Below are 23,353 nucleotides of genomic sequence, written 5' to 3'. Positions count from 1 at the left end.
CAGCATGGCACATGAATTGTAAGGGCATCATGGGTACATGCATATCAACAACAAAAAGCAATGGCGACCACGAATTTCATGTGATGTGCGGTCATCATGGAAATATCATCGAAAAAACATTACAGGACACGTGACTATTGTTACTGAATAATCTATCTTATTTCTAAGGAGTTTTTGGGCAGGACAAACGAAATCGACATGCACAGCTTAACACATATGTTTCGAGGTGAGGTGATATTGGGTTAAACGTCGCGTTCAACATTATTGCACTTATACAGCGAGGTGCATGCACGTATGAAATGTGTAGCTGCTTGTAATTGTACAGACTTATTCCGGTTTTATAGTGCTAGCCCACTGATATACCATACCGCAGTTTAACATGTATAAGTTCATCCAACTCAGACACAGCATACAGACTCTGAGGCGACCAGTTCTTGTTTTATCCCCTTAATGCCGAGCGCAAGGCAGGATAACAATAAGAACCACCTTTTAACGTATTTTGGTATAACGCGGCCACCGACGTTCCGCTCTCCGGTCAGACGCTAGATCACGGAGGTGGAGACAACAACAACAATAACAACATATACACACCTAGTCAACTCTCATCTGATTTGGTCTCCTAATCCCACCATCACAGTACAAACCATGTGGGGAATAGAGTTCATCTCTTTGGTCATTCGTGACCCAACTCGTGTTATTCCGGGACAAGCCGAATAGCGACTCGTGCCCCTCTCATGGCCATTTTTGCGACCGGGTTCCGTCTTAGCGCAGACGGGCATACCTAAAACAATTGTCAACTCGTTGCGTAATGGTTCACATTTATTTCCCCATATATTATATATATTTCAGATGCAATTTAAAGCACATCGAGACATGTGGAGTTATACAGTATGATTGAACACATTTAACTGTGTCTCGGGTATATTTTTAGATGCAAGACATATGTAAAATAAAAAAAACATTTCTGAGGGATTCTTTGACGAAGAACTTGAAATCATACGCGCATTCTGATTGGTTGTCGTATTTTCGCACATAACATTCATCGATAGAGGGACGAGTCTTCTTGCAGGCTACGGAAAGGGGCGAGTGGTGACGAATGGTCTTTGGTGTGAAGAGCGAACGCTTTTACCACTAGGGTACATTTACCCAACTACCCTAATTTCAAAACTATGCATGAGACCTACATTTAAATGAACACTCACTGTTTGTGGTATTTCTTGTTCAATGTTCATCTTTGTATCAGTATTTCATATTTATTAGTTTCACTTGAGGTGATCAAGTATAGGAATAAATGATTCTCTATTAACGTACATTTTCTCAATGTTTATCAACATAAATGCTTCCAGTACTAAGACAATGTTCATATGGGTTACTTTATATTTTGTCCCGTGAAAATTCAGCAAACCATGTCTACCAGGAGGCGACTAACGGGATCGGGTGGTCAGGCTCGCTGACTTGGTTTGAGGAATGTCATCGTATCCCAATTGCGTGGATCGATGCCCATGATATCAATCACTGGATTGTCTGGTCCAGACTCGATTATGTACATACCGCCGTCATATAGCTGGGATATCGCTGAGTGCTACGTTAAACAACAAACAAACAAATAAAATAAAAATTTATACTTTTATTTTCACGTGAGAGGAGGAAATATGGGCGTAACGCATGGATTTTATATCTCAGTTTAAATTCTTTAAACAACCGATTCTATCTATGTTTTAAGAACATGGACCTCTTTCCTTAAACGGTTGCCGTGATTGAAGCAGGGCGGGTCACGAAAACGCTACCAATACCCCATCTTGTCGTTTTTTATCATCTGGAAGCAGGATCTTATGTAACGCACTCGTGCCTTTCCGATATGGAGTTAAGATAGAGTGACCCTCGTATAGCAAATCCTGTGTGTGAGAGGTTGGCTGGAAGGTGCACTTTGAGCCAGTGACAGATCTTAAGAGCTCTCTCGTAACCCAGCGGATGTAGAAATAGGTTAGTCGTGTCGGAAACAGTGTATCAATGTGCCCATTCTATCGAGTGCTGACTTGTAGCTATGTCCGTGTAACATGTTGGAGTTTAAGACGGTTAACATCCGACGCACGTCATACCTCTTGATGTGCGTCAGAGGAACGTCGACCGCCTCCGTGGTCTAATGGTAGAGCGTCCGCCCGGAGAACGGAAGGTCCGGGGTTCGATCCCCAGCAACGTCATACCAAAAGACGTCAAAAGATGGTACTTGTTGTTACCCTGTCTGGCGCTCGGCATTAAGGGGCTAAAACAAGGACTGGCTTGGAGTCCGTATACTGTGTCTGAGTGGGGTATTCATGTTAAACTGCGGCATGGCATCTCAGTGTGCTAGCACTATAAATCGGCATCAGTCCGGACTAGTACAAGCAGCCACACACACACACACACACACACACACACATACACGTGCATGCACGTCGCTATATAATCTTGGACGAGACGTTTAACCACATTTCACCTCACCTCATGACGGTCAGAACGTCATAAGCAGATCGAAATTGCCTTTAAGGGAGCTTCCAATTGAGTTCGAGGTGGGGGATGTAAATGAAAAAGTTAGTGAATAAGTATGCCCCTAATGAATAGTTTGTTTGCAGTGGTGGAGAAATAAATCTTGTGGAAAATACCCAAACAACTCAATGTTTCTGTTAAAAGTGAAAATGAATATATTGTTTGGTTGTTAACAAATTGATACACCTGGGGAAAATAGATTGTTCTGACCCACCCAAACCCCTACAAACCAAATGGTTGATCCTTTACAATGCCTTTAATCGAAGAATCTTAAATCAATGCAACGTGTATAAAAGAAAATCGAAAGCAGTTGATTTATGATTTTATTTATGGATTAATATATTACTGTCCATCGTGATTAGTATTTTCTGTTGTGTATACGTCTTTTCGTGCAAATAACCTGCACTAAATATACTGTCCTCATGTTAATCCTCATCAAATATTGCCGTTGTAAACAGTAACTGCCGAGCAAAAGAAAGTTGAAAATTGGGATTACAAACGTGATCAAAACGTGACTGGGCTGGAAACCACCGAAATGATACAAAGTTAAGGTCGAAAAGACAACTATGACATCTGCATCAAATACATCACGATCGAATAACCATATCCTGTTTGAGTTTAGCTTTATCAAACATGAGTGTAATCTTTCTTTTGCCCGGAGGTTTGTGTGTAGTTACATATCTATATTTACGACTGATATTGATATGTCGTATTCACGTTATATGTAAGGCTTACATGTTTCAGCACACAGTCGTCGTCGACGAGAAGAGACTCAGGCATGTGGAAACAATTGGGTTGTCATGCACCGCGCCTGCTACAAGTTTGACACCAGGAAGATGTCATGGGAGGAAGCCAGAAACGCCTGCAGACAAGAAGGAGGAACTTTAATATCCATCAGCTCTAATGCGGAGAAGGTGAGCTTCCTGGCCTAAGTTGTATGTCCAAACAATCTCATTTCGAGCCAGACCTCTGTCCGATCTGTGGTTATCGTGTTTAAATCCCCCCTCCTATCTCAAAGATGTTTGGTTTTCTCGAAGTGGCATTATAAGAAGGTGAGCTTCATGGCCTAAGTTGTATGTCCAAACAATCTCATTTCGAGCCAGACCTCTGTCCGATCTGTAGTTATCGTGTTCAAATTCCCCCTCCTATCTCGAAGATGTTTGGTTTTCTCGAAGTGGCATTATAAGAAGGTGAGCTTCATGGCCTAAGTTGTATGTCCAAACAATCTCATTTCGAGCCAGACCTCTGTCCGATCTGTAGTTATCGTGTTCAAATTCCCCCTCCTATCTCGAAGATGTTTGGTTTTCTCGAAGTGTCATTATAAGAAGGTGAGCTTCATGGCCTAAGTTGTATGTCCAAACAATCTCATTTCGAGCCAGACCTCTGTCCGATTTGTAGTTACCGTGTTCAAATTCCCCCTCCTATCTCGAAGATGTTTGGTTTCCTCGAAGTGGCATTATAAATGCAGCAGTATTCCTGCCGTCACTAATCAAGAGGGAACGGGTGGTTGTCATCTGGGACGCCTCAAATCGGTCTGCAGAGCTGTGTCCCTTTGGCAAGCCAGAAACCTATGATCGTGGGTTCGAGTTCCGGTTCGCTCCGATTATGTTTCTAGGTTTATCAGCACCATACGCGTGCTCGTGGGTTTTCAACAAACTGGTAAAAGTCTGAGACCCGCATCACCTCGGGCTTCTTAAGCTGACTCGCCGTGGTATAACTGGGATATTGTCCAAAACAGCGTTAAACCCAACTCACTCATTCACTAATAAAGTCTTGGCCAGACAGGCCATTTATTAGCAATATAAGAAATGATCCAAGTGCACAATGACCCACAAGCCAGGTCACAAATTGCAACCAACCGATTCTCTGTGGTCAGCGCTTATTCTGCCCGGAATCACAACAGGGATGGAGAAATGGGAAGTCAGTTTTAACGAATAAATCAACATTTAGGTCCCATCAGATCTTCAGACGATCTTGACTCACAAGTGGAATTTGTGGCATGGAACCCTTGTGTCGTCTATCACATGAATGTCTGCGCCGATAAATATGCAAATTAGTTCACCTAACAGAAACTACTTTCCATAGACTGCTTGCTTGCTCAATACACTATTTACCTACGTTCCAACTCCCTTTCCATAGGGGTTTCCAGAGTATTGGATGTTTCTTAGGCAAACATGGCTGCTAATCACTTGGCACTACATGATCAATGGGAAGGTTTACTCAAACTCTGTATTCATACGCGGTTTCTAAAGTGATTCCATTAGTGAAATTACATCTCCAACATAGATTATTTTAAGAATGACAGTGTATGAAAAGGAAATTATTAGCTTCGTGTGTTAGGATATCATATGTTAGGCATACAAATATGTAATATATATATTCGCACAAGGCTTGTATAATGCAATGTTTTATTCCTAATATATGATATTACCATACTCAGTGAAACACACTCAGCGAATAATCTCTACGTAAGACAATCTGTGAAAGTTATGATACTGTTTTCTAAATAAATCCAATGTTAACATGTAAATATCATATAACCTTTAATGTCCTGCAAAAATACAAATAAATAAAAAACGTCAACGCCAGAGAATAATCAGTCTTCATTACCTGCCGAAACAGATTCCATTGGGCGTAAAAGGCAAAACAATTATGACAATTATATGAATGAAGAAAGACAAGTTCTATCGATGAACAACTTCTTTATTACATTTAGTGCGACGTTTCGGTGTAGATCCTAACACCTTTATCAAGCAAGTGGTGGATAGTGCTGAAAAACATAGGTATATATACTAACATCAATGTTTATACAGTAAATTGATTGATGGACACAGAGAACTGATTGGGATGATTGGAAGCCAGTGAATGGCTAATAGGAAGCTGATTGGGGTGATGGAAGCCAGTGATTGGCTAATAGGAAGCTGATTGGGATGATTGGAAGAGAGTGATTGGCTAATAGGAAGCTGATTGGGATGATTGGAAGCCAGTGAATGGCTAATAGGAAGCTGATTGGGGTGATGGAAGCCAGTGATTGGCTTATAGGAAGCTGATTGTGATGATTGGAAGAGAGTGAATGGCTAATAGGAAGCTGATTGGGATGATTGGAAGCCAGTGAACGGCTAATAGGAAGCTGATTGGGATGATTGGAAGCCAGTGAATGGCTAATGGGAAGCTGATTGGGGTGATGGAAGCCAGTGAATGGCTAATAGGAAGCTGATTGGGATGATGGAAGCCAGTGAATTAGAAGCCAGTGAATTGTCTAATGGACACAGAGTCAGCAAGCAGACTGATAGAGATGACAGGTCTTTCTTCATCACACCAACTTCTAAATGCCACTGAAAGAAATTATATGAATGGAACACCATTTTTTAAATTTCAGAAAAAGGTTGTTCGGGAACTGAAGAAGAAGATAACGAAAGACGACATGTTGACGTGGTGGGTCGGACTCAGATGGAACACCGACCTCAACAAGTTCATCTGGCAGGACGGGGGTGCTTTCAGCAGGAGGACCACGTGAGTAGAAGGAGGAACACGGTTCTGTTCTATTCCGGTTAAACTTAATTGACTTGAGTTGATCACAAAACACGCTTGCTGCTAAGTGAATTGTTCCACGGATGAATGGGTGGATTCGTTTAATGCCATTTTGAACAGTAGGCCTGTTATATCACGGCGTGTAAGGTCTATGTTTCGAGTTATGTTGAGAGACCAACTAAAAAGTTACAACAACAACAAAAACAAAAGACAAGAATGTTTATGCAGTGGAACCTCACTTATCTGGACAGTATTTTTCCTGGTGAAATAACCTGGATTAGACAACTTCAAGATAAAGGAATTTTGGAATTATGATGCTTTAAGTATACATGAACACACGATCGTCCGAATGTCCAGTGTTCCGAACTAACGAGGGTCCACATAAAGCTATACAGAAGTTTGGTTATGATACATCACTTTATTGATGTCTGAAAGTGATTCATTTCTTGTATTTTTAAGTACTGATTGTTCGATAAAAATACTGTTTTTATATTATTGTTGTTTTTATATCATTCTTAATGACATAGAGGCGATTTTATTTGTAATAAACAAATTGTTATATTGTTTGTGGGGTGTGTGTGTTAAACTTTTACATAACATCGGCATATTGTTTATGGACATGTGTTGAATTATCTGTTAAAGAACAAACAATGTATTGTTTGCATATACTGTTCCATTGTTTTATTGTCTAATTGGTTTATAACCAGTCGTTTTACTGCTTGATTATATCCTATGATAATTATTTTATTGTCCTATTGTGATATATGTATTTGTTGTTCAGACTGATAGGCCGCAGTGGCTACTGACTGCAACATCATAAAGTTAGGTAATGATGCTATCGACAATGACTAATTTACCACTTTAACAATTATATTATCCATATTTCAGCCAATGGGGACCTGGGGAGCCCAACAATGGCCGAGGCAGGTCTGTCGAGCACTGCGTTGAAATACGATTTAATGGCTTTCTCAACGATAGAGCTTGTGACATCCAAAGACCGTTCATCTGCGAACGACATGAGAGTAAGTCATCGTCTGCTTAGAGGACGCTCATTTGATATGGGACTCGGAGGAGGGGTAGAGGGGTCTTTGATTTTAACGAAACAAATAAATTGTCCCCGAACATTCTTGAATAAAATAATTAAATATCTGGTCTAAATACAAAATCCCAACACCCAGCCAGAAAAATCTTAATTAATGTGTGCAAATAAAATTGTGTGTTTCAGTAACCCAACGACCTACATTCCAAACGACCGTAGAAGCCGCCACGTCGACGAGTACGACCATAGCTACGACCTCTGCAACTACAGCCTCCTCAACAACTACAACAACTACTACTTCTACTACAACAACCACACAGCAAGCAATTACAACAAAAGTAACTGAAGATCCAAGCACTGTGACACAGACAGAAATTCAACCGACAACTCCACCCCAAACATCCCCAAAACCAGAATCAACGTCACGAGCAGAAACATCCTCAGTTGTTGAAACATCATCTAAAACATCATCAAAACCTGAAACATCATCTTTTGCTGCTGAAACAACCCCAGAACCAGAATCATCAACTAAACCCGAAACGTCTTCACACTCGATACCTTCATCGACGACGTCCAAACCCGTCACGTCTACATCTGTAACAACAACAACATCAACGTTACCAAAGACGTCAAGTGTTCGTCCTTCAACTCCGATGCCAAACTGGAGGACAACGTTAAGCGTTCTAACCAGCACCACCTGGGAAGAAAAGTTATCTCCCTTTCATGGATGTTTTCAGCTGACTGAGAATAACCAGCCCGTCAACAGTGACGGCATGGCCAGCTCAGCGTTGATGCAGCAATATAAGAAGGGTGCAGCCACATGTCCGGCGGCCTATGCCTCTAACATGAACTGGCCTGAAACGGTCGCCGGAACATTCGCTGAAATACGATGCAGAAGTGGCTCTGGTAAGTAGTAAACGCGGTTGTGTTAAACACTTTGTTTGTGTTTTCACTTGTAGTCTGATAGACTCGGAGACACTTCATTAGTACGCAGTCCTTTAAGGTTTTTTTAATCGTTTAAAACGATTTACATGTATCTTTATGACCGCTGCAGGATTCTTATCGGTACTATTGTATGGATCGGTGACGGATAACGTCGAGTTAACAAGGTATCAGTGTATCTTAAAGTGGTAATCGACATTTACACGCCCTATCATAATTACAATATAAAACGTCAACGCCAGAGCATAACCAGTCTCGATTATCCGCCGAAAATTCCATAAGACGTAATAGTCAAAATACCTGTGACAATGAATCACAGAAAATCAGTTATGTCACCAGGTGTTCGCGAAAAGATATAAGCATGTCCTACCCTACTTTAGCATCCTTGATAAAAAAGAAACAACCTCATCATGCAATGTGTGAATCCTATTTCTGATTTCTGAGTATTGTGAAATGCGGAGTAGGACCCAACTCACTCACTCACTCTCGCCTAACTCGTTTCTATCGTAATTTAGTGTTTTCTAACATCCCTTTATATTGTTGTTGTTCTTTTATTATTAAGGTGGATTTTCTTAGTTCAATAGTCTAGTATTTAGTTTGCCAATGTCAATAGTATTTGGTTTCATTTTTTTCATATTGTTGTAACGTTCCCAAACAAGGAACAATTGAAAACTAAGCATCTCATCAGCAAATCAAGCCTTCCAATGTGAACAACATGGTAACAGGACACACATATGTGTGCACTTAGTGAATATTTTCAATGACGTACGTTATTAACCTTTGACAATTTCCGATCTTCTATTTCCCCGTTTCGCACACGTGTGACAGGAATTGCAAGCATACAGAACAAAAATATTTAAAAACAAAGTACGTGAGATTCACAGTTCCACAGCTGTTTTAAGTGTCACATTTCCTCCCCCGGGGAATGACCTCACTGCAGTGTCTTATCACTTCATCCCTGTCGCCTGGTTCAAACCATGTCAGCTGTGAAACTAACATATCAGATAGTTTAAAGTCACTTGGGACAAATAAGTTTTCTTTCATACAGAAAGAAAGTGTTTTTACTTATGTCAAGTATTTTTCCCTGGGGACCTATCTTAAACATGTTTTAGTTGAATTGCAAAAATGCGTCTTATGTGTTGAGATAGGTGTGTCTCCCTGTCTCTATGTTTATGTATTTATCTCATAACACCAGCATCTATATTTATGCAAAGTCATAATCCTTAGTAATTCTAAAGAAACGGCAAGTTGAGAAATAAGGCGTTTTGACGGTTCCTTCTCCGGAAAATAGCCTTAAAAAGTCTTAGTATTTAAGTTTCACGTTTTATAGTATATTTTGACAGCTAGGAAATAGTTTTCAAGATCTTTAGATTGTGTCTTTGTGTCCGACGTTTGCCCATCTTTGTGTTAATGACCAGGCATCATCCACATCTTTTGGAAAGAACCGAGTTTGTTTTGTTTTTAAGAATAATAAACATTAGATAAATGAGAGTTTTAATCTCTCGCGAGATCCCGTTAGGAGATAGTCAAGCTGTCAAACATGGCGGCCGGTAATGTAGATACCAGCATGTGCTGTTCTCACTTTGTTACTGATTGGTATTTTCAACCAACTTAGAGAGATATTTAACCAGTTTTCAGTTATATTACGGCACGGCAGATTAATGTGATAGAAATAGTCGCAAGGGGCTAATCTTGTGTTCGAATCGCTATGGTTCCTTCGACTACCAGGCCACCAGTGCCACCTTTCAATCAGTGATTGGTAAAGGTAGCCAACAAGCCTTAATTCCAAGCTCTACTTAATCCCTAAACGGGTATGTAAATCAAAGTGTGAGAGCAAAGCATAAATTATCACAACTAATTAATAATATAACATGCAAACACATTGTTTACCGAAGGTCACCAGTTAAAATGATATCCCCCATCTAGCGGCCATTGTGTCCACAAATCCTCATATGAGTTAAGCTATACGTTTTGAAGGTCTTTCTGACAGGTAGTCCCCTACGAGATATATTACACAGGAGAGTCTTCGATACTGGGATAATAAGTAGTAAAACTACGTAAGTAAATCGAAATGTATTTATGGATATTTGGTTAAATAAGAAACGTATGAATTATTGCAGAAAACATGATGAGAAATGTCTGGGGTTATTTGATTAATACTAACATTGCTTGACAACAAGACAAGACATGACAAGAAGTATATTCTATACTAAAGGCATTGTTGCACAGAGTACACCTGTAAAGAAACATCTAAGTAACCTAGTACATATGAATATACTTATATTCATTTAACAAAATCTCATTGACAGTTTATTTTCTTTTTAAAAATACATATCTATGTATGTAGCCTTGAGGAATAATTATAAAAAATATTCTGGATTAAGCTGTTTTCTGCTCACATTAGTATATGGACAAAGCAACAGAAAATGGTATTCGTCCTTATTGTCATCACTCATTTTGCAGATTATAACATCTTCATGAACAGAAGGTTTATAACCGACCGTGTTTATAACGCTATGTTATATATCAGCTTCACACCAGTTACATCATAATACAAATATGTCATAGAACATTAGAGAAACTTAATACAAATGTGGCATAGAACATCAGAAAAACCTAATACAAATATGTGATAGAACATCAGAGAAACCTGATACAAATATGTCATAGAACATCAGAGAAACCTAATACAAATATGCCATAGAACATCAGAGAAACCTAATACAAATATGCCATAGAACATCAGAGAAACCTAATACAAATATGTCATAGAACATCAGAGAAACCTGATACAAATATGTCATAGAACATCAGAGAAAACAAACCTCATTATTATTACTTAGAACTCGTTGTAATCGACAATGAATGTTCATACTGTATTCTGTACGAAGATCCTTCTTGTACGTATCACAGAGGCTATTCCAGTAAAACATAGCGTTTTCTTAGACTCTGAAATTGAGATAAGAACATTGTGTGTCTGTTTACACCGAAGATCGGTGAAGTATCTGTTTTTGTCAGGCCTGTGAAGTTACGAAGCGTGGATGAGCGACAGTTGTTTTTATAAAAAGATACACACACAGCGTGTGTGTTCTCTAACGTGTATTTACGTAGTAGAGAAATATGAACACATGAACATGCAGACCGTTCTTGTAATCTAACGATAATACCAAACGCCAGCAAAGCGATCCTAGCACACAGACGGTCCTAACTCCCGTACTTGAACATTGACTCTCAACAGTCGAAGCACTGAGACCGTTTTATAGAACAGAGCCCTGTTTCACAAAGCAATCTCAGCACTAAGAGTGTCATAAATATAAAACGTCAACGTCAGAGAATAACCAGTCTCTATTTTCAACCCAAACAGATTCCATTGGGCGTAATAAAAACTCAAAATAGCGGTGAAAATCATGTAAATGGTTCACTGAAAATCAATGACACCCGATGTTGGCGTAAGACTTTCTTGAAGTATAGAAGTTATATGATAATCGTAACTATGACAACGTACGAATATTGACTATAAAAATATGTTTTATCGAAGATTTAATTTAGTCTCATAAGTTGAGCTTACCTGAATCTGCATATTTTAATGTTAAAGATTCGATAATTAACTAAATCCTATTTCACAGTCCCATGAAGGTAAAAGTGGTCAAACTAAATAAGAACGGCGTCTTCATTGAAGCAACAGGTAATAAGATACGTTTTGTTCTTCTGGTTGTTTGTATACAGAGTAATTCCACTACACGACAAAGCTTCATGGGTCAATGGGTAATGTTATCAAGAAGCAGGTTTATCTGTTGTGTAGAAGGTATGTTTTTGCTTTTGCAGGGCCTTTATGGTCTTGAAATAAAATCATTGTCAGTATTATTAGAAATATTCCAGACTGACTCGTGATCATAGTTCATAAACTGCCGGGCAAAAGTAAGTATACACCCATGTCTGATGGTGGCTAAACATAAAACAAACAAGAAATGGTTATTCGATGGTGATATGGGTATCCTAGTTGTGTTTGGACCTTACATTTGTAGTGTTTCGGCGACATTTTTTTAGCCTAGTAATGATTTGGTAACGTTTGTTTTGGTCAAATAGAGTTTTCAAGTGCATGTGTATGTCATATTTAATCTATCCTCAGGCATAGCAACATGGAGATGTGGCAGCAACCCAACCTGTTGGCGAGGCGAACCTAATCTGGCCGGATGTGCCTCTCCCAAGTTCAAAAAAATTCTCAAAAAGGTATCAGTACAATTTCTACTTGACAAAGACTAGGTCTGACTATCTAATACAGATGGGCTTCTGTTGCACCAAGTTCATCGTATTGTAGCAGACGTATGGTCGAACTCGAACTCATTTACTCGATGTATCTTTAAGACGAAGCAACATTCTATTCTATGCAGAATACTAATCGGCATTACCACTGACACCCCGCTTCTCGAACTACTGATATCCTTATATATACTACTCAAAAGAAATTAAAGAAAACTTGATATTTTTCATATGACAACATCTGTCATGACATTGGGTGTTCTTTAACTTCCTTTGAGTGGTAACACCTGAATATTTTGGGGGATATATCTATAAAATTGTGTCTTCACTGAACACATTTTCCCGAGGCAAGGGAGTAAACTGACTTTAAATGTCCAGTTTCCACTCTTGCCGAACTAGGCATTTTTATATTTTGATTGGATATGCATAGACTCGTTAGTCAAGTCAAAAACAACTCCATAACTCCAGCCTAGTTTGCAAGGATGGAAACTGGTCTTTTACAGTCAGTTGACTCCTTTGCCTCGGGAAGATGCTAAAAAACAGATATCACTAAAAGTATCCATGATCCCTAACTGTTTTAGTTCAGCGTATTCCGATGACCCAGAGGACATCGATTATAAACTGTTTCAACTGATAGGACACAGGAAGGTCATGCCGAGTGACTTTGCTTCTGACCATGTGTACTCATCGTAGTGCCCTTGTCCTTGTCCTCTATCCTTCCTTTCCCGCTCCCCCTCCCCTCCCTATTGTCTTGCCCTCGCTAGCCCACAGGAACAAGTCCTTCAGTATATGGTACAGATGATGGTGTGCCAGGAAACAACGAGGAAGGCAGCTCGGGTTCGCTGTAGTCTACATCCTGACTGGCGTGTGTCATGTAGGAGGATGGTTAACAAGAGGCACGCAACTTTCACAGAAATCAACTAGAACTAATAGCAGAGAACTCTTATCGGACTCCCTTTTTTTAAAACGGATATGTGGAAACAGGGTGTGCGATCTTTAATTCACCTAACCCTTTAACTTTTAAGACGATGTCCCTTACGTTGTTCGTTAACGGAATCGATAACCAATATATATTTATTTTTTTACCCGATTATCCCCTTTTTGTGGAGGGGGGGTATGAATTGGTTATCAGCATTCTGTTGCGTGTTGTAAGACTAAATTCAGTATTACTATAAGCGGCGTTAAAACATCCCTCACTCGCCGATTACCCTTTGTCAATGAGATCTGGTATATCCATTTTGCACATTTCTCCATGTGATGTTTGACGCTGTAGGTGCTGGAGGCGTCTGCAGAGGAGGCGAACGAGGAGGAACAGGTCAAGATGACCACAGCGCTGGTGGAGGTCACCAAGACGGAGGAGATGTCCGTTGAGGACGTCATGTTGACCTCCAAGGTCATTCAGAGCCTCGCTACGCCGAGCAAGGATAACAAACCTAAAGATGAAAAAGCTGTCAAAAGTATCGTCAAGGTACGGTGGCTTTTTCCTATTGTTTTGACGTTCGTTCTTTGGACTTCATGTTGTATTATTCATATATCTAATTCACTTACTAATTTTTCCTGTTGGAAGTCCAGGTTCGAATTAACCCCGACAACCTCAGCATTGTCCTCAGAGCCGATGAAATGGCAATCAAGTGATCAGTCGCTGTGCTGATTAGGTTTCAATGTGCCCCGGTGGCGTGGATTGTTCTTGTTTGCTACGCCTAAGCTGTCGTGGTATAGCTCGAGCATTGCTGCGTTGTAAAGCGCCAAACAAAAAACAACTTACTATTTCTTTGCTACCTATCTACGTGATGTCGACATGTCGTCCTGCCCCACACTCAAACACCTCAGACAAGTGACCTTATGTTCGAAATTTGCTGTTCACCCAGCAGTAAATAGGTACCCAGTTGGATGAGATATGACTCTTTACCTTCTAGCGTCACACAGGCAGTTTGTGTTGCATACTCCCTCTAGGAGTGAAACTTAGGTGCTCACTGATCCACCGTGGCAATCTTGGTGCTCGTGATATCTGGCATGGAAAAGGGGCAATACAGGTGGCATCAGTATTCAAATTGCTAACAGAAGCAATGGTGTTAAATCAACATGCAACACCATGTCAACTTGACAGTTCCTCCTCAACAAGAACAGTCAGACTTTTTCCTCAAAAAGGACCCATTTTAGATTTACTTGTGTCGAACATTTACTTTTATATATTTTACAGAACGTCGTTAAAGCCGGCAGCAACGTTGTCTCCGAGAACAAGTCGTCCACGTGGGAAGAAATGGCACCAGAGGACAAGGCAAGATCAGCCTCCAATCTCTTGGTTGCCATAGAATCGACAACCGTTGCCATGGCAGCTGTCATCGATCATCCGACTGTAATTGAGGCTAAGGATGAAAATATTGGTAAGTGAAAGTTGATCTTTTCTCTTTTCGTTTTGTGTGTTTGTTTATTTGTTGTTTAACGCCACACTCAGCAATATTCAAGCTATATGGCAGCGGTATGTACATAATGTAGTTTGGACCAGGCAATCCAGTGATTGACATCATGGGCATCGATCCACGCAATTGAGATACGATGACATGCATCAACCCAGTCAGCGAGTCTGACCACACGATCTCGTTAGTCGCCTCGTACGGCAAGCATGGGTTGCTGAAGACCTATTCTTACCCGGATCTTCACCGGCTTCTTTTCGTATATGCATAGTATGTGTCATTGTATTCCGAAATGTTACGCCATGTGGCTGTATTGCAGCCTGTCACAACCAAGATAAGGTAAAATATTTATTGCGTAACGTTCAATGGAGAATCAGAGGCAACGTTCCTCCAGATACAAAGGAGGAACATTAACACTGCCATTTGAACAGAAATGTTATGTAATATAATACTATTGAAACAATAGAAGAATGAGCAAAACGGTGGTAGTGTCAAAGTATTTAAAATGGTAGATATAACAGTTTTGGGAAAAGAATTCTTGATATCTGTTTGTAAAAAGTGTCAAGAAGATATAGCAAGCTTTCATAAACAGTGCAAAGAACAAGGATCGATGAAATGATAATAAAAATACAGTATCCGGTTATAGTTTATTTCAACAGCTGATTCAATTAGTGTAACTTATAAACAATATACTCGTACCAGTAGACTAACATTTAGTCTCTGAAATCTTATATTACACAATATCCTTCTTGACTCTTAAAATAACAAATATTTCCCTATGCTGATTTCAGAGACTAAACATTTTCAGAGCCTGCCTATCAGGGCAATCTTGAAATGTAAATTGGACACATGTAGAATGGAGCTAGCTTGAGCCGGCTAGACTTGCTTTTATATGCGTTTCTAGATTTATTTATTTATTTTTTCATAAAATAATTATATTCCACGGTCATGGTGCAGGACTATCGCACCAGTTGAGTTCAAACACATGACTCAAATAACTGAAAGCCACAAAATCCTTTTCAATATTCATAGGAAATATCTGCCAAAACAGAGTCGACTGGAGGGAGCGAGGGAGCGAATGTTGTTTAACGTCGTAGTTTGCAATATAACAGAGTCGATTGCACGATTCCGACTAAATCATGAGCATGTGTCTATGAATCGCCATCAAATAGTGATGATACCAGGTGTTCGCGAAAAGGTGAGCGCATCCTGCCCCACCGGTGGCACCCGTCACAAACACATGCAAGGTCAAATGTTCATCCCAAATACGGGAACATATGTCACAAGTCAAAAAAGGGAATTGCATCGGACACCAGTTTTGTCACTGATTTGGAAAGGTCATTCACATGCCCACCACGAACCGTTTGGAAAGCTTTATTGGGGCCCTCGATATTGTAACCTTGATGAAACAACTTTTGCGCAAGAGTATGACGTTCTTTGAAATCTTTGAAGAAAGAGCGTGACTCAAAGAAACGCTTTCGTTCCATTGTGAATGAAACGTTATAAACAACATGCTTCCGCCCTTGTTTATGACTTACACATAGCGACTTTAAAATATGCTTTCTTGCAATCTTATCATTTCAGTCCCGCTAATCGGGATTTAAGTATTGCATCAAAACATTCTTATCTGTGATCGACGTTTTCGTACAGTAATTTGTAACTGAGGCTGATTTGTATTTGGTCGACACAAGAAGCTTGTTCTGTGACGATAGATCTGTGATATCTCAACAAATAGCTCCATAGAGGGTGTACAACCATCCTTTCTCGCATTGTCTCGTGGAGAACGTGAACCTGCTCTCTAACTCTTTATCAGCAACAGAAAATTAGGAAAGATAAAACATAACGTGGAAACTAATTTCTGAAAGACCGACTTCACTTTTGCATGAGACAAACATCAAATTATTTCTGATCTATGAGCATCTGGCATGTTCATTTTTTTATAGGTAAAACAATGTCAAAACTGTTGTGTTGTGATAAGGTGCATATGGCTGACACTCGCGCAATGTTCGTTTTGGCAAAAGGGGGGCTCGTATTTCAGTATTTTCCTAGAGGCTCAATTTCGTTTTAATTTTGAAAGCTCTTTACTATGAACCATTGAGTAAATATTTTAAGAGCCTTTGCAGTTTAAAGATAACACATAGGATCCTTATTCATGAAATGTCCCTGGTTTTCTAAGAAACTCACACTTTTGCCTAGCTGTAGTTCAGACAACCATTGACCTTAAACCTTGAGGTATGTCGCGAATAAATATGTTTCTGAAATACGTCGTTTCCTGGAGGAAAGGGCATACACATGTATTTCATCTGAAGCCACATGCATGTAGAGTGTAAATCTACTGTTGAGACCTCTCGCGTCACTATGAATTTATTTTTACGTTAAAAACATATCTGGTGACCTTGTTTTGATGAGATGTCGAGCTTCTCTTTGCGACCGAATTTCTTTGTTGAAAGTTGCTGATCGGGCGTTTTCCCTTTTCAGAACTGTATAGTTGGACTCGTAGACAAAGTTCAAATTTGTTCACAAGTGTACATCTCCTCAAAAGTTTGCCACAGCAGCTCTCAATAATTACATATAATACCAATAGCAGAATATTCGTTGTTAAAAAAATGATTTCAAAGCTTAATCCTGATTTCTTTTCATTTCAATAACATACATTATTATAACTGATGTGTTCATAATTTTGTATTTACTTGTAACTGTAATATGAAAAAAATGCAACAACAATAAAATTAAAATATATAATAAAAAGGTATAATAAATACCTTCGTTCTTAAATTGTGTGTGTTATAGTGCACGAACAGTTTAAGTTATACTTACTTACATAACCAAGTATTTTAATGGATGAAATGAAACATTGTAAACATTTATTTCGTTCTAATCTTTCTTACGTCAATCCCTTACACGTGTAACACCTGAATCATGTCCAAAGCGGCGTAAAAACGTAGTCACCCATACTCGAAAAAACGTGGTCACCCATACATGAAACTCGGAATAAGGTATTATCTGTCCCTCGTAAATGAATGCTTAAAGTCACCCGGGACAGATAATCCGTTAATCCGATCTCGTAGATCGTTGGCTATTCAATAAATTCCAATGGTAAATTTGCGGTATTTCCACTCCACGGTATATGCGCAGTTATGCCAACGATGAGATATCGAACAGTTAACATGGGACCAAGTATAACGACAGACCTTTGTGCATCTAGATCTGGAGCTGCACGTGATAGACGTGGAGAACATGACGAGCGAGGTTCTTACATATGACGACGAGGGATCAGACAACGTCATCTCCATCCCTGCAGGAACCCTTAAGGAACTGAGCAAAGGTGAGCATTGTAGAAACTGATAACACTCCATGTCCTCATTGATGCTGCAAGGATTCTTGCACACTTGAAGACATTCATAGGGTAGCCTGGCGGTTAAAGCATTGGCTCGTTGCTCCGCAGAACCAGGTTCGTTTCTTTCCAGTTGTACATATGAAACGCATCATTTGCGTCCAATGTCGTGATATGGATAAACAATTGAAAATTCTTAAACCTTACGCACACACCGAAGGGCATTTAGACCAGTTTAAACCAGATTTTGTTTAAGAAATACATTTTACATAATACTTAAAAATTAAATACCACTGTGATATTTGAGAAATGGAATGGAAATGGAAGCTCAGTCTATAAACTATGAAACTGTGAACTATGTTCTGTTTTTATCTATGTCCACCTTTACGAACCATATGCATATCATTACCTCTTTCTAAAGGCGGCCTGGCCAGGGCAGTGTTTATGACTCATTACAAGATGGCGGACCTGCTCGAGGAGAGGCCGAGTGCTACCGATGAAAAACGAAAGAGCACGAAGATAGCAAGCAGTATTCTAAGCGCCTCAATCGGAAGCGACAGTCACCGCATCGTACAACTATCGGAGCCTATCACATTTACCATGAAACTAACGCAGGTAGGGTGTTACGGAGTTATCTTACCTGGCATATTCACAAAAAAATCAGTCGAAATGTTCAACCTCCTTGCCAATCCACTCTGGTTGCAATTCGGATGGCAAAGGATGAGGAACCATGAGGGCCATTTTTGTAACGTAATTGCAAAATTATGAAATTTGTTGTGAACCTTAAGAGACATGCTCCTATAACTGTCACTAAACCGTGTTACTTACTATCATTCGCACGTGGTAAAACCGTTCGCTCGTCACGCCGAAGACCCGGGTTCGATTCCCGACATGGGTGCAATGTGTGAAGCCTATTTCTTGTGTCCCCAGCCGTGTTCTTGCTGGAATATTGATAAAAGCAGCGTAAAACCATACTCACTTATACGCATGTTTTGGACTTGTATGACCAAGCACAGTAGTATTGATAAAGAGTGACAATAGCCGGATTGTGAACGTATTGGAATTTTGATGAATTGATCACAGATGTTTGTCCAGTATTTCCCAACATCTCCTCATGAAATCAAAGACAAAGACTAACTCATGTCCATATATTAGAAAAGGGGTATCTTAAACACCTCTCCAATCAACCTTCGTAACGCAGTTTAGTCTTACGTTTTTGTTTTTGTTTTGTTAAAAAAAAGTTTAAAACATGCAAACGGTAAAAGAACAAAGACAAAAAGTCTGAAGCAAACGAATATATCAGGTAACATTATAAGACAACATCTGAACCTTTTTTGCAGATTTTTTTAAATTTTGCACATCTTACCGCGTACCCATATCATACCTCGTAACTTGCATCCATTGCCAATGTAGAGATCTGGTTCTCGGGGGGTCAGCGGCGGTATCTGTCCACAATGTCGGCGTCAAGAGCCGACCAACGAAAGGGCAGATACTCGCAAGACTTCCTTATAAGAAAAGATAATCTCCGGAAGTTCTTCTTTGAGATTCATTTAGTTTAGGGGACACAGTTTCAAGGGAAATGTGTTCAGTTATTTATATTTTTCAAGGGTAGCCTAGAGGTTAAAACGTTCGCTCGTCACGCTGACGTCCGGGTTTTATTCTCCACCTGCGTGCATTTCTGGTCTCCCCTGCTGTGGTATTGCTGGAATATTGCGAAAAGCGGTGCAAAACTATTGTGTCACATATTATTTTTATTACGTTTTGCATTTTGTCGACTGTCCTTGACTTTTGAAATCTCTTCACGACAGGCTGTTCCCGAAGGTGTCACACCAAAATGTTCTTTCTGGGATATAAGACAAGAGTAAGTATACTTGATTCACCATACACATTATGAGTAATGTAGTAGTATAGGCTCACATGTGATATATCCTGAATATACCGTTGTTCATTTTCTCTTGGGGCCACGGGTGGACCTGTCGTCTGAGACGCTGGAATTCCTTGTCCAGAGTTCCCTCCCTTGCGAAACCTTTGATTGTGAGTTCGAATCCCGGGTGAACCTGATTATGTTTCTAGGTTTGTCACCACGAAACCCTTACTCGTGGGTTTCATCAAAGTGGTAAAACATGTAATACCTGCATCACCTCAGGCTTTCCTCCCACATCAAGCTGACCCGCCGTATAAGTGAAATACTGTTCAAAGCAGTGTTAAACCCAACTATTTTTTTCTAGGAGTAGCGCCTCAGTAAAGCAGGTATGTCGAGGGCGGATGGTGAGTCATCCGGAAACAAGTATATCTTGTTTTGAAATGAATAACATATCTTACATGTGTACAGCTTACCGATACCGAAGCATAATATTGTTTATCTATTGTTGTTTGCTTTTGATAAAAAGATTGTGTTTGTCTCTATAAAAGTCCAGTTTCCACCCTTGCCGTTCTAGGCTGCCATTATGGAGGCATGTGTTTGGCTTGACTAACGAGTCTATGCATAGTCCAATTAAAATCGCGTAACGAAATCGACATCCGGTTCGTAAACAACATGGATTTCAACGTGCAGATTTCGGTCGAAAGCGGGATTTGCAATCGAGGTGAACCGTCAACTGGGCGTCGAGAGATATTTTCCAAAAAATTTGCATGGTTTTAATCAAGGTGCTCACGTGATTTGATGCACTTCGCAGGATAAGACCCGTAATATTACAATTTATATCTTGATCATCGATCAGATCGTCTTGACTGGGCGCCGCCATTTTGTTTGCAGCAAATGAAAGTGATATGAGAGATGGAATCTGACTGGTCAATATGAGGGGCATAGAAGGGAAAAACTCATATTAGACACTGGTGGCGCTACTATCAGGCTCAGAAAATCCAGCCTTGTTCGGCAAGGGTGGCCCTTTCCTCAGGAAGAAGACTTCATTGTGTTTTAAAACTCTGTCATTGAAATGGGTTCAGGACGAAACAATAGCATTTCCTTTAAATTCAATTACTTGCATAAATCAAACAACGTACCCAACTGAAAAGTATGAAAACATGCGAAAATATTTTTCAACGTGGCAAAACGGAAAAGAGACAATGCAAACTGACATATTGTAAAGTGACAAAGAAGAAGAAAAGAATAAAGGATGTCATCAATATTTCATTTCATTTCAGTTAAAACTGTGTCATTGTGACAAAGAAGGTTAAAAGATTTATAAATGCAATCAAAATTTCATTTCAGTAAACATTGTGTCACTGTGACAAAGAAGAACTAAAGATGCAGTTAAAATATCATTTCATTTCATTAAAAAGAACTTTGCCATTGTGACAAAGAATTCACAAAAATATGTGACAGTCTCAATCAATTAAAACATTGCACCCACAGCTGTAATCTTCAAATTGCAAATTCTACATATCTGGAATTTAACTTATGTGATATCGCGACGGTTTATGGGAGCGCGGACGTACATATGCCCCAGCAGGCAAAGACCGATGTCGCCATATTTCCTGCCGTCCGTGTCGTAGGGCGGACTGAAGCTGGTGTCAATACCTCGTCTGAGTGTCTGAGCTTTGTTCCGGATTTTAATTTATCATCCGGGTGATAGAAGTGTTATTACTGATTGGTAAAGGCGGTTTCAAAAGAATGGACTCACAAGTCGGATCATATGTCCGGACCCGCCCTAAATGTCAAGAGTGGCCAACCTTTGATGTTTCTAGTTGTTAATTAATGACTTTGATTTCAGGGTAAATATGCCATAACGTACTCTTTGTCTCGTAGCTTAAGTGCATGATGTACGTAGTGTTAGACATGATCGAATAAATTAAAAGGACATCATCTTTATCACTGTCAAAGACAACGAAATACATTTAATCGGCAACTGCTGCGTAGCGTTTCTACTTGATGTTTGATGTTGGTGCTTGTAATATCATGTTTATCAAAACATCGCCCGCAGTCTGATAAGTCAACATAATACTTAAACAATTTTCTTTTTTTCACAGCAACTTAGGAAAAGTTCCCATGATAAATTGTAGATAAACCTGATCCGTTTTATCATCATCAGTTTGAAAAAGAGCACCTACTTCGAATTTGTTTATAATAAGGGGAACTGTAGTATCTGAGTAAAGTTCTTTAATACGACTCCCTTAATATGTATCTCGCAATGTTATCGTCGTTTTTATAAGACTTAACTGGACACTGGGTCCCCAAAACTGTTTGGATCCTTCATTCATACAGAGAAACAAAATGTATTTTTTAAGCGATGACTGAAAGAAATATTTTGTTTCAAACAAATATCCGAGCCCATAAAATGCAACCACACACACACACACACACACACACACACACACACACACACACACACACACATACCTCCGAATACCATCTTATTTTTCAGTCATCCCTGAATCCCGAATATTTGCAGTTGCATTACTGATAAGGTATCGAAAAAATGAAATATATAAAGTTATTTTTTACGTTCAGCATCATTTTTTAAATGTCGATTCTGCGTACCAAATGCGATTTTTTGTGTGTTCCGCGTACTACACTGCGGAGCCCCGAATACCCAATGGAGCCTCCCATCCCGCGTACCAGAGGCAACCTTAGTATCCGACAGTAGTCGACTTATCTAACCGCCTCATTCCTGCATGTCATCGCCAAATACCATCAAGTATGTTCCCAGTAAACCTGTGAAGAACTATCTCAAGCTGGTCTCCCTTGAAGTTTATCGTTAACATTTTTTATGTATACGCTGTCAATAAACTGACAAGACGATAATCAAGTGCCCAGCTATAGTATATTGCTTGTCTTGGCTATAGTGTCCCTGTTTATGTTTCAGCAATGGCTACGGTCGTTGGTCTCAAGATGGATGCCGTTTGGCCGGGACTAACAACACACACACCACGTGCAAATGTGACCATCTTACCAATTTTGCTATATTGATGGACGTCGAAGGGGTGGAGGTGGGTGAAAGACTTGATTCAAGTCTATTTCTTATTTATAAACAAAGCCGAATTAAATGAGTGGAATAAGTACATAAGGGCATTATCTCCCCTTTCCTAGTCTCATTCAACAGATCACTTCCGGATTGGACATGTCGTCTGCTTGTAAATAGTACATAAGGGTATTATCTCCCCTTTCTAAGCCTCATCCAATAGACCACTTCTTCATTTTTTCCCTGAAGAAATTGGAAAAAAAACTTCAGTCTTCACAGAATTGCCTTCGTGATGTAGCGGATGGTCAGTGATTCGCTCCCCAGCCCCGTAATACCAAAAGATGACTTGAAAAGACGGTGCTTGTTGTTACCCTGCCTGTTACCCTTAAGGGGATAAAACAAGGAC

The 23,353-nt window shown here is 39.7% G+C and overlaps 1 protein-coding gene across 1 annotated transcript in view; it reads left to right on the top strand.

The window, feature by feature from the left end:
• The window catches only part of LOC124135641 (adhesion G protein-coupled receptor L3-like), a 68,470-nt gene that overhangs the window by 29,580 nt on the left and 15,537 nt on the right, over positions 1 to 23,353 (top strand). Inside the window, exons 2-12 of the mRNA XM_046501071.2 lie at positions 3,271 to 3,440; positions 5,906 to 6,039; positions 6,946 to 7,079; positions 7,283 to 8,002; positions 12,168 to 12,268; positions 13,572 to 13,766; positions 14,499 to 14,682; positions 17,918 to 18,037; positions 18,468 to 18,661; positions 19,855 to 19,907; positions 22,852 to 22,975. Coding sequence (XP_046357027.2) covers positions 3,271 to 3,440; positions 5,906 to 6,039; positions 6,946 to 7,079; positions 7,283 to 8,002; positions 12,168 to 12,268; positions 13,572 to 13,766; positions 14,499 to 14,682; positions 17,918 to 18,037; positions 18,468 to 18,661; positions 19,855 to 19,907; positions 22,852 to 22,975 — 2,129 coding nt within the window. The remainder of the gene's footprint in view (positions 1 to 3,270; positions 3,441 to 5,905; positions 6,040 to 6,945; positions 7,080 to 7,282; positions 8,003 to 12,167; positions 12,269 to 13,571; positions 13,767 to 14,498; positions 14,683 to 17,917; positions 18,038 to 18,467; positions 18,662 to 19,854; positions 19,908 to 22,851; positions 22,976 to 23,353) is intronic.

Source organism: Haliotis rufescens, unplaced genomic scaffold (genome assembly GCF_023055435.1).
Source record: "Haliotis rufescens isolate VD_foot unplaced genomic scaffold, xgHalRufe1.0.p SCAF_2, whole genome shotgun sequence".
Lineage (NCBI taxonomy): Eukaryota > Metazoa > Mollusca > Gastropoda > Lepetellida > Haliotidae > Haliotis > Haliotis rufescens.
This window is presented reverse-complemented; position numbering and strand designations above follow the sequence as displayed.